Below are 13,415 nucleotides of genomic sequence, written 5' to 3'. Positions count from 1 at the left end.
CCTCGATACAAACTTTTTAGTACACAGTCGTTTCACAATCAGTACGTTTCTCGTCACTTTAAACTTAACAACTTTTATAATACAATCTGTAAATCACAGAGATTCACAATCTCGATAACTTCGCTCTCGACGAGTGCAAAACACACACTTTACGGCTCACTAGCTCGAAACTAACAGAATCATAAATTACACGGAACTCAAAGTAACTACTGCCCTGTCTTCATTTATTTATCCCCCTGCTGGCTTTATTTGCCAGGCTTATATACTAACGAAGATGGCATCTCGAACACACTCGGACTTCCCTGATTGTTCGAGAAAATCATCAGCGTCACGTGACTTCCGCTGTCGCAACTGTATCCTTCCATCCCCTTAAAGCATATTCAGAAAAAACCTTTTAAGTGTTGTGCGTGAATGTCTAAAATAAAGACAAACTGTAAAATATTTTACACGAAGAATACGCACTTCCTATCTATAGAATACTGATACATGTAACATAGTTAGTAATAATAGTTTTGCACGTGACGTTTCACTCATACCAAAAATGACGTTCAGTTTCCTAATAAAAGTTTTGTGGAAATAGAATAACACGAAAATGGTAGGATATTATTATTACAATAAATCTAACAGATTTGAAGGCACAGATAATGTACTTCAGTCCTGCCTAAAGTATATTAATCTGTCGACTTTTCAGTCTTTCACATTTTCAAAATACTTCTAGTTGTATTGTCTCAAACTTAGACAAGAGGTATAAAACGTAAACCTACTACTTACCATTTTATTACAGGTAAAACTACAGCCTTCGTATCAAAACCAAATACTGCAAATGCAAAGATTCCCTATAAAAAGTATACAATAGTAGTTGTTTTACAAATATTATTATACAATTGTGGGAAAACAATAACTATTTGATAATATCGCTCTGCAGATTTTACTTATTGCAAATAAAAACAAAAAAGTATCGATTAATTCTCTACGAAATTAGACACAACTTAAAAGTAGACGACAGCACTGTGGTAAATTAATTTTTTTCACTGATTTCAACACACTTTAAAAATAGATTGAGTATTGAAATCCTTTTTTGTTAGGGTTTAGACTACCGTCAGAATTCACACGGGAAAGAAGTTATTATTTTCTTTTACCTGTATGAAAACAAATATGTATATAATTATTAATTTAACTTTGAATTACACTTTCATATCATGAAAATACAACTCCTTTTGATCTCTACGTCTTCTAAAAACATTTATGTTAAACCGTTATAAATCAATTATATCCACCTTTGGTAACTGGCCTTTCTGAATTCACACTAGGGGACAAAAACAAGCTTTTGGTGATATCCTCATAAAATGCACACTACTAACATCCCTGAAAGATATAAATAATGTATTTATATACTGAATTTTCTTTTAGTGAAAATTAACTAGAAGATAGCTTTTATATGCAGAAACATGTGTTAGCTGAGTTCTTGCACAGATCTTAAAATTCTTAATTGTTGGTTGAGATGTTGCATAGGAAATGTCTGCTGAAGCTTTTCGCCAGACACTAATCATAGTAGAACCATCTGGAAAATGATCTATAGGAAATAGTACAGTCAGATCAACGTAGGCCGGTAAGGCAATCACTGATTGGCAAGTCCTTAAGCCGATCAGGAAATATCACAGACCTACTGAAGGATGTGTACATTGTATAGGAATTATTTCCTTTGCAACATCTCAAACAACAATTGATCCAGTTAACAACGCTATTTTCAAGTTTTGAACAACTCGACTTTCAAGATCTACATATCTACATGTGCCGATGTTTCCGTTTATCAACGTTATATTTGAAGATCTGTGCAAAAACTCAGCTAACAGATGTTTCCGCATATAAAAGCTATCTTCAAGTTTTGTACACCAAAAAACTTTTCAAAAATTAACTAGCAAGTGTTGCCCATTTCATAAGTAAACGTGTTCTGACAAGCATTTTTTGGAATATGTATTATGAAAATCACTGAAATAGAACATAAGTTTCCTGGTACTTTGGGGCTAACTATCTTCTTCAACAAATACAATACCCGCCCCGCCATTAACCCACGAACAAACTCTCGATTACTCTCAATTAGATTTCATAGCATTAAATAAATAGATAGAAGATTCACTACCTGATATTCTCAATAATGCGTCCATCAAAGAAACACTCCCCAGTAAAACAGTCATCCTGAACCTTGATGCCTTGAAACGTGCGCCAGAAATACAGAACTTAACGTCTATTTGTCAGAGCTCGAGACCACACCCTCAAACCAGTTATCAATAATGTCAATAAACAAGTAAAAAAAAAGCTTATCAAAATTCAACAACAGAACAATTGAAACACGTTTTGCACATCAATCGACGAAGCAAAATCTAGCCCCGCTCTTTTCTGGCGCAAGTTTAAAAAAGTATGCAACAATGACACAAACAGTTTATCGGCCAACACTAGTTACAACAATACTACGGCACACACAGGCAATGAATGATAAAGCCAAACGCTCCGCTGAGTATTACACGAACTCATTCAACCCTCCTTTGATAGACAACATTATAATTTCATCACTAATCATGTTATCATAAATAGCTCACTATATACGCCATCATTTCCAGTCAGTATATTAAACTGTCAAAACCAGCACAACTATCATACCCGCCCCATTTCCTTAACAAAATTTAAAATCACGCTAAAAACTCTCCAACGTAGCGCCCCCTGGGGAAGACGGTATCAATAACTCCATAATCAAAAACCTTACCGACAAAAAAAACTCACCTGGTAGCCACGTACAATTTATCTCTATTATCCTGTCACTAGCCGTCAATCAGGAAGACGGTATCAATAACTCCATAGTCAAAAACCTTACCGACAAAAAAACCTCACCTGGTAGCCGTGTACAATTTATCTCTATTATCCTGTCACTAGCCGTCAATCAGGAAGACGGTATCAATAACTCCATAATCAAAAACCTCTCCGACAAAAAAACCTCACCTGGTAGCCATGTACAATTTATCTCTATTATCCTGTCACTAGCCGTCAATCAGGAAGACGGTATCAATAACTCCATAATCAAAAACCTTACCGACAAAAAAACCTCACCTGGTAGCCATGTACAATTTATCTCTATTATCCTGTCACTAGCCGTCAATCAGGAAATCCGCAGTAATTAAAGTACTCCCTAAAAAAAACGACGCGAACCTTAATTTACCTATTAATCATACACCTATAAGCCTTCTTAACACGTTAGACAAATTCCTGGAAAAATCATTTCTAAACAATTACTTCACTTTTTAGAAAACAATAATATTCCTAACAATACCCAAAATGTCAGTAGAAAACAGACTAACTACAGACCATCTACTTTGATTAATCGAGTCAGTATATCAAGGATTTCATCGCAAACACACAAAATAGCTACATTTTAAGACATCAAACAAGCCTTCGATCTGGCACAAACGTCGTAAGGTTCATACTGTTTAATTGTTATGTACCCACTCCCATAATAAAATGTTTATCTAGTTTTTTCTGAAACAGAACCACCAAAGTTAAAGTGAATAACACCATATCCAATTCATTTCCGCTAAAAGCATGAGTACCACAAGGTTCTGTTGTCACCCCGCTACTGTATATCTTATTTGTAGATGACATACCATTCCCAGATCTAGCTAACAGTCTAGCTTCTCAATACACAGAAGATATCGCGGTCTGGTGTGCATCACTTGATCCGCTTGTGCATCAGCCAGAGTTCAAGGAATGCTAAACATTATTATTCACTGGTGCAACAAGTGGAGCGTAGTTCTTAACCCTATCAAGACACAAGCCATAGCTTTTCACAGAAGTATGAGAAAACACAACAAAAACTCAGAAAAATTAAACTCACAATATATAACACCTCCATTACTCTTAAGAAAATGGTCAAATTCTTAGGAATGACTCTAAACTCGCGCATTAGCTGGAACACACACTTCAACAACATTCTCAAAAACACCAGTAAAAGACTAGCATACTTACGTGGTATTGGAGGCCTCTCTATCCTAAAAATATATAGAGCGTTCATAAGACCCCTATACGAATATGGATGTTCTGTCACTTGCAACATGTCTGCCACTATATACAACAAGATACGCCAGTAACAACACACAGCTACTACAACAACATTTAGACTACCAATATACACCCCTCATGAATACGTCAGTAATCTTACCAATTTACCACTAATAAAAGACCGAATTCACAAATTTTTCGAAAAATAGTACAACAAAGTAAGCACTCGCAATAGTCAGACTAGAGCCTTCCAGACACTAACGGCCACGCCTGCTACACGGCAAACTTACGTATCACGCCTTAATTACATAAAATCACAACATAACGTACAGTAGTATAGTGCTTAAAAATATATGTCAATAACTTATTTTCATTTTCAGCCTCATATCTCGGGCACGGGTCAGGTAGATTATTCGGCGCCTGATACAAGAAAGCAGATTTTCTCCGGGTACTCCGGTTTCCCCCCTGCATCAAATTGTTTAAGGGCATCAGATAATTTTATCCCAATCCCTCTGAAATAGGCTGTTAATCTTGTAACACCTACAGACTCGCTTCAAGTATAATATCACTCTAACTTTACAAAGTTTTATTTTCTTTAAATCAATCAATATTTTTGAAAAATATTCAAACAGCTTCTCGTTCACTCAGTCTGCAACTCTCCACTCCATTCCGAGTCGACTGACGTCACCATCACGTGGATAAACAACAACACGTGCTTCTACCACGGCTATCATTCGCAGGTCCCATCACGGCTTTCTCGGCGACTTCGGGCTGGCATCTTTCAACATCTTACCGCGTCTCACAACAATACACTCACCGCGTTTAAACAAAATTAAGCCCAGCGGCTTCTACCACATCCGTTTGTCTTAAACCTTTTCACCGCGTGGGGCGAAGAGAAACTAAAGTTTCTGACCATCCCAGTTTCTCTTTCAGGCCCCAAACTTTCTATGAGGCTTGAAAGATCTTAAACCTAAATTATTACCACGGATTGTATTGTATTGGATGACACAAGGAAAGGAGTTCATGGGCCTTCAAAGAGAAAAGATTATATAGGATGTACCATCGATTGTATAAATTTATGAAACATTACAACTAAGTTCACTATCGCTGATGTCCTTAAAATAAAGACCATAAGATGTGTTAATGGAAAATATCGATTCGACAATCCATGATTGATCATTGCGACCTCCGAAAAGTTCTGTAAAACCACACTACTCAGGTTCCATTGAATTCATCACTCAAGACTATAACGATAGTTCATGACTGTAGGCTAGAGTATGAAGCTCCATTCTGCAGTCCATAAGACGCTCATCAGAGGTGTCACTATCAGACGTTGGCACTTGTGGGGTTTGAACATCAAAATTGGTGTGAAAAACAATGGATAATCATCATATACCACAACAATTCTTGCTACAAATAGATAAGTCTGATTTTAATGAAACCTAATGAAAACTTTGAATATGACCATATAATTCCAACTATGAAGAGTTGTGGTCATCTCATATTGTGAACTTGATTTACACTTGGTCTGCTGGTAATAGTTAAAGAAGCCACAATTTTCTTGTCGTATTGTAACATTCTGAACCACAGTGTACTGCATGCACGGAGAAGTTTTATATGGAGGCATAATAATGTACCATGACATACCGAACACTTTTTCCTGCAATTATTTGAGAACAAATAGCACTCAGAGTCCTGACCTGCATCTATTTGAACCATTCTGCAACATGTTTGAACGACACTCGGGAAAACACAACAAAATTAGAAACCTTATTACACATGGAGTTACTTTGCAAGAGTAAATACCGTATTTTTTCTACCAGATGTGTACCGATGGTTGTTGGCTATAGCTAAAGTAAATGTGGGTCAACTTTATCCAAACAAAACACCATAAAAAAACAAAAAAAACGAGTCCCCTCTAGAGGAGTGGCATCCCAATACATTACGTAATATACTGTAAGTTAATACCGCATATTCATAGTAAACCATTATGACACATCTTTACAAAGGTAGCTTTTTAGTTGTGTCGTGAACAATTACGATATTTTAATCAATCGAAAAATTTAACGTAGTAAACTAACAATTATCTACTGCAAATATAAAAGTTGTGCAACTTAATTTTATAAAGCGGGGCGTACTTCTTTTTTGAACCGCCATTATATTTAGTACATTTCCACATTATTTACAATTTTACTTGGAAAGTGTACTAAACTAATGTACGATTGAAATTTCAACGTTCTACGAGTTTATAAGTATCTTCGGATATTCCCAACAGATTATGACTCATTGTTGGCACCATTACAAGATACATACATTCAGCGAATTGCAGCCCACTAAAAAATTCACTACAATCCAGTAATGCTAATAAACAATAAACAAATCTGCAAAACGAGCACGATGACAAGTGACAGCCAAATAAATGATATGAACAGGCTTAACTAATTAGATTTATGCATAAAGCCAAGCATATGTCGTATTTTATAACATGTTTCAGGTGTGCAAACAGCATGAAATAAAGCCATCAGAGTTTTGAGAAATGAAATGTCCTAACTTGCTATAGAGATCTTTCGTTGACGTCAAAATATCCCGTGGTTATAGTTTACTCCGCCATATTGGACTTCAATTGCTTATGTTAGACTTAGGTAAAATAGGACAACTTTTCTTTAATATCGTGTAATCAGACGCTGTAAACTATATGTACAATGAAAGATATATATATATAAACTTAATAACTGTAGAGCTTCGGATCCGCATATTTTGTCAAAAGCGATGTTCAACATTTACCGAATTCGGATCAGAGTAAGCTATTTACTTAGAGCAAATTTAAAAATCAACTTGCCAATGAGTACAGCTAATTAGGTATACTTTTCTTGCGTGCTGGTTTATAAAGATTGGAATGCATTGTTTCATTAGTTTGGCCGTAAACCCAATAATATCTTACGAGGTTCGGCTAGGCTTGGAGACTTGGCTTAATCCTAAATCCCTATACTAAGCTAGCAATGCAAAACAGTCAGTATAATAATAAATATCTATAAGAATAAGATTGTATATATTAACAATAATAATTAAGTAACAATAAAGAAATTAGTATATCGTACTTAGGGAACACACAAACACTAGCTGTTAACTTCAATTACTTCCGTACATTTAATGCTCACAGCAAAACGTTTCATTATTATAACCGTATATAAGCAGAACGTTCCACTATTCTCTCTAAAAACGTATTTTGACGAATGAAAACCCATTAAATGGCTACGACAGTGTAACTTGAGAGGTTCCGGATATGTGAAATATATTGCTACAACACATGTTACCGTTCAGGTGTGGAGCCAAGTAACAGGACGATACCTACAGTACAGCCAAAAACTAGCATTTATCAATTACTGACAAACTGCAGTTTAGATTTTGACATAATAATCAATGTCAAAAAGAAAACGTATGTAAGGATTTTTAATGTATATATATTTTTTCCAACTGTATTATTTTAATTCCAATTACATTCTTGTTCTGTATAGCTTCGTAGACAAAATCCAAAAATGAAACCTCGGTCTAACTTCTATACATCATTTAAAAGTTGCATTTCTGTATTTTGGGCATTCTATTTCAGCATTAACGAATTTTCCCTTTACCTAGCTATTACCCCTAAAATTTACATTACAAACTCTGAACTGAAGAAACTGTAAAATAATCTTTTCATCTTTACATTCTCTTAACCTAGTGTTGGTCATATTAGTAAAGAACATAATGTGTAAGGATGTGAGTCTTGGCTGTAAATGATTAATCAGGTGTAAGTTTATGATGGTTTATATTATGTGTTATTGATGCGACCAAATTATCTTTGTCTGAATACATAGGTCTTACTACTTTTCGGAGAAGTCGGCGTCCTTCTATTGTTCTATGGATGGAAGAGGATTATTTTCAGTTCAGAACATACATAGCTACGCAATAGGAGTCCCTCCTGTTGACACCATGATTGACTTGACACATAAATCAGCACACAACACTGGGATTAAATTTCCCCAGGAAGGTAGAATGGTCATTCAAATGATAGCAGACATAAGAGTTCCACAGTACTGGACAGTGTGGAGGGATCCTTATATCTGGGTTGAAATACTGAGAATAAGGCGAGAGACTAAGAATATCATGATAGTGGAGAAAGACGTTGCAGGATACGGTGGTCAGTTAATAGAAGGAGCGTATCTAGGCAAAAAATCAGAGCCCGGGATGTATTTTTCAGTTCACCGGAAAACTTTGATATCATAATATAAATCAGTCAAATTAGATACTTTTTTGTTTCTCATTTTAACAAAATATCAAAGACAACTAAAACCAGAGAGGGGGGCTCTTTCTCGTTGAATCATTAATCAATAATAAGAATAAATTATTTTCAAAAATTTGTCTGTGTTACCAGGTGAGGTGGGGGGAAGAGGTATGCAGTGTCAGCGCGAACCAGCAGTTACTTTAGACTTAGATAAAGCGGAAATTTGATGGAGTGTGTAAAATGATAATAAGAAGTAACGGCGAGAGGGAGATTATTGGTCAGTTAGGTGTAAAGTAATTTTCTTTTAACGTAACATTGAAAGTTATAAAGTTGAAGTTGCAAACTACAGAAGAGTGAAGACATATTAAAACAAACAATAAAATAATTTTTGAAAAAAAAATTCGGATGATGTCGGGATGGCAATGCCAAACAGATATATAAACAAAGTAGGGATGAATGCACAAAACCATACAAAATCACTACATAAGTAACCAAATCTTTCAAAGAAAATCTTTTATCTACAACTAAACGTTAAATTCCTTTCATTTGTATGAATTCAGGTTTGAATAAAAGCATTTAAACTCAATAACGCTATAAAATCTTACAATGGCTAATTCCCATAAGCTTGTAACATTGACTCAGTGACTACTTATGTAGGGATTTTTGTATGGTTTTGCGCATTCATCTTTACCTTGTTTCTGTACTTTTTGGCATTGCCATCCCTACATCATACTTATTTTTTTCAAAATTTGTTTTATTACTTGTTTCCCCTCTTTTCTAAACATTAATGAATGGCAGTCGCTATGAAGGCAGCAGTTTTAGCATGGCGTGATGAGTCATCTTCATGAATATCATGTGTTGAAGTTAGTGAAACTCTATACTGCTTCTGCACTCCCCACGTTAAAATGCAACAACTTGAAGCATCGGTGATTTAGCCCTTCTCATAACAGAATCAGAATAATCAGCAGAACATTTGGTTGTTACGATACTCGCTGGTTCTCTACTTAAGCTATATTATTTTGTCTAAACTGAAGGTCTTAACAGCTTTAGAAAGCCTCGAAAACCTAAGTTAGGTGTTTATAAAAGTATCTTAGATTGTTATAAGTAAGATTTGAGACTATACATAATATGTAGCGGCCATTTTTTCCCAGTCAATCCCTACATACTAAACACTACCGTGCTTAGTGATTTACGCTTAACAAAATGTTTTCTAGTTTAGGCCTTCGTTAAATTATTTCATTCTTAATTAATATATGTATTTGAGAACCACAAAGATAATTGAAGCCAAAAAGCACATTATCTAAAGGCATTAAAATAATGTAAAAATAATACTTTAATGATAATAGTAAAAAATTTTGTCAGGTTAGGCATAAGTTGTTTTAAGTGTTATGAAATAATCTCATAATGTTGACTAATTGTACATGAGACAAGTAGGATAAAAAACATTCAATTATATGTATTACTGTGAGAAAGGCAGAATAAAACATTAGATTTGTTTTTTTTAACTGTCCGATTGTTATATAAAAGGTTTACTTTTAACTTCAGAATTGATTTCAAAACAATATCTTGCTGTAAAATACTAACGAAAAAAGATATCGTTCCTACTTCACTGTTCAACACAGTTAACAAACCAATTACTATTCTACGTATTTGCCAGAGTATTAAGTTTCAGTTATTGATTTCTCTTAAATATTTAAAAGAAATAAGAAATAATGCAGCTTCATAATATATTGTATTCTAATTAATCTTGTGTTAATTATAATACAGTACACTGCAAAGTGTACTTATGTTTTAATAGTTTCAGTAGTAACTGCTTCTTGGGCCCATTATAATACAGTACACTGCAAAGTGCACTTATGTTTTAATAGTTTCAGTAGTAACTGCTTCTTGGGCCCATTATAATACAGTACACTGCAAAGTGCACTTATGTTTTAATAGTTTCAGTAGTAACTGCTTCTTGGGCCCATTATAATACAGTACACTGCAAAATGCACTTATGTTTTAATAGTTTCACTAGTAACTGCTTCTCGGGCCCATGCCTTGAAACTTTTCGTCATGAACACCGATACAAAGAAACAAGGAAACCCCACATTTTAACCCAGAGATAATATTACGATTATAGTCGCACTAATGTAATCAAGGTCAGCCTGTTAGTGTTAGTGAACTTGTTAGCAACACAACTTAATGGTAGTCAACTTCTTACCATAACGGACGTAGCGTGTATGTAAGAATCTATGTATGTAACCAAAACTCCTGCACCATCTATTGAATGGCACCCCAAACAAAAATCCATAAAAAGTTCAAACTTTGGGTATTCAAGATTCAGACAATTAGAAAATTAACTGTGGTATGTGCAACAATCATTTCTTTATAATAGAACACAATTTTAAACAAAAGTACTCTCCTTACAACAAGAACACGACTTTCACTACGATTGTACATGAGGGTTTGATTATATATCTTTATTTATATAATTTATAAATGTAGTACTGAGAAATTGGAGTTCTAATGGAAAATATATTTGTTTTTTTCAATAAACGGTACCACTTTTAACATATTAAAACATTACAAGTTATATGAGTAAATTTATGAACATTTTGAACTCTGTACGTTGAATCATTTTGATGCAACGAGTTGCGTATGGCTAAATAGCACAATCCGAACACTTTTCCCGAGCAGAACTTCCCAAATAAAAAAAAGATGCTTTTTTAAAAAATGTCCACTTTTTCTAAATTTTTTAATGAAATATGAATACTACAATTAATAATTATTAGCATAAACAGCCTCCCGTCGGGCGGCGTTTCTGCTGGTATTCGAAGAATTAACGCAACTTTCTAAATTAGCTCGTTAATAAACCTATTATAGCAAGTAAACCGAGTCTATAGTTGGTCATATCAGTAAAAGTAAAGAACATAATGTAATCGAAATTAACTCACAGCAGCTCAACCTAACTAAGTGTTTGTCATATTGTAAACAAGTTATTCCGTACCTGACCAAAGTTGAGCACACCATCTAAAAACTCCATTGCTACGAATAACCCGCTGGGCGTTTCTGCTATTAACTTCCAAACACTAACCGTTAGGCCCTGAAAGTTTGAAACATGCAAAAATAAGTACAATACATTATCTATACGGTTCATCGTTTTATAGGTAAGAAATCTTCTCTTCTGAAATGCGTATTAGTACTTTATTTTATTTTTATTGTTATTTCAAATAACAATAAAAATTTAAGAAACGAGTTAAAAAAAGATATAACAATACGCCATGGCCAAGGATATGCTTACCAGAATAATAACAAACATTAAATTCAAAACTAAAAGTTTGAATAAGAAATGCTTTCTGACGATTTAGATTGATAATCGAATGATAACAGAGAAACAGAGCTAAAGAAACTGGATTTCTGGAACTTCAAAATAAAAACTCACCACAGTCATAGATATGCTTAATAATGTCAGAAGAATGACGTGACGTAAGCTTTGCTGATCTTTATTGGTCTTCTCGGTTATTTCTGCTGTTGAAGAAGTTTCTGATGGAGGAAATGAAGAACTTGGGCTATCGATTCCATTACTTTCTGCATCAGAAAGCAAATCTCTCATACTGGTTGTCGTAGTACTACGTTGAATGGTCGACAGAAAAATTCGCCACCTGCTAAACGTTTGTAATAAAAGAGTATGGAAAAAATTAATAAAATTATATCAATAAATAATGCGACTCAAAAGATAGTTTTTAGTCATTTATACTTCGTTGTTAGTTTCCACCGGTATCACTACTTACATGAAAGCAAATATTTTACAAATATTACAAAAATGTTTGCTACCTTCTGTCAATAGTCAATTAGTTAGAAATGTAAGACAGCAGACAGACATCTTACTTTGTTGTTCCTTTTTACATTTGTCATCAATGTTATATTTCTGTAACATTGTTTTGTTTATTTGTTTTCGAATTTCGCGCAAAGCTACACGAGGGCTATCTGCGCTTGCCGTCCTTAATTTAGCAGTGAAATACTAGAGGGAAGGCAGCTTGTCATCACCACCCACCGCCAACTCTTAGGCTACTCTTTTTACCAATGAATAGTGCGATTGACAATCACATGGTAGCGCCCCTACGGATAAAAGGGCGAGCATGTTTGGTGCGACCCTCAGATTGCAAGTCAAGCGCACTAACCACCTGGTCATGCCGGTCCCTAACATTTTGAGTCGCACTGTACTTTATCAAACACTTAGAGAAAAGCGTTGTTAAAACTTAATTAAGTATTTTATTAACACGTGACAGAAATCATGAAAACTTTTTGTTTGTTTGTTATTAAACATAAAGCAACACAATGGGTTATCTGTGCTTTGCCACCGAGAGTATCAAAACCAGATGTTGAGTATCATAAGTTATCAGCTTTACCGCTGAGCCACACAAGTTCACCATGAAAAACATTTACTTTCTATAAATACTGGCAACATTTTTTTCAACGTTTTCATAGAAGCAACTGAAGATTTTTCAGGACTTTCTTTGCTGTAACAGTACCACTAATTATAAAACGCAAATAATATTAACTTTCGATTAGATAAACTATGAACTTTGAGTGAAACTCAAAATCAACCTATTTATCAGTATAAATAATTTAGTCTATTTTTTCTTATTTTTCTACTAATAAAGATTAGAATGCATTGTTTCATCAGTTGGGTACCCTCGTTTTTAACAATATTTTCTGCCATAATCCCAGTATTATCTGGTGAGATTTGGCCAGCTGAGGAGATTTAGGTTAATCCTAAATATTAAGTCATCAAGAATTTTTTAGATGAAAAAACCCGAACAACTTTTATATCAAAATAAAACATTTAATGAAATAGTCTCCATTCTTATCGATGATGCTTTTCCATTTTACAATCAGGTTGTTAATGCCCTGATTAAAGAAATCACTTGGCTTTGAAGCAAAAAACATGTCGATGTGCTCTTTAACACCTTCCACATTTGCATACGTTTTCCTATTAAGATGGTGTTGCAGCGAACGAAAAAGATGGTAATCTGATGGTGCCATATCTGGAGAATATGGTGGGCGGGGGAAAACTTCCCAACCCAACTCCACAATCAAACGTGCAACATGTGGACGTGCATTG

At 34.5% G+C, this 13,415-nt stretch overlaps 1 protein-coding gene across 4 annotated transcripts in view; it reads right to left on the bottom strand.

Moving 5' to 3' along the window:
* The window catches only part of LOC106469507 (integral membrane protein GPR155-like), a 75,129-nt gene that overhangs the window by 4,641 nt on the left and 57,073 nt on the right, over positions 1-13,415 (bottom strand). For 3 of the 4 annotated variants that reach the window (XM_022398044.1, XM_022398047.1, XM_022398045.1), the window contains 3 exons: positions 11,733-11,955; positions 11,298-11,393; positions 772-836 (listed from right to left, as the gene is read on the bottom strand). In XM_022398044.1, coding sequence (XP_022253752.1) covers positions 772-836; positions 11,298-11,393; positions 11,733-11,955 — 384 coding nt within the window. The remainder of the gene's footprint in view (positions 1-771; positions 837-11,297; positions 11,394-11,732; positions 11,956-13,415) is intronic. The other variant, XM_022398046.1, reaches the window with a different exon arrangement.

Source organism: Limulus polyphemus, unplaced genomic scaffold (assembly GCF_000517525.1).
Source record: "Limulus polyphemus unplaced genomic scaffold, Limulus_polyphemus-2.1.2 Scaffold3519, whole genome shotgun sequence".
Classification (NCBI taxonomy): Eukaryota; Metazoa; Arthropoda; class Merostomata; order Xiphosura; family Limulidae; genus Limulus; species Limulus polyphemus.
This window is presented reverse-complemented; position numbering and strand designations above follow the sequence as displayed.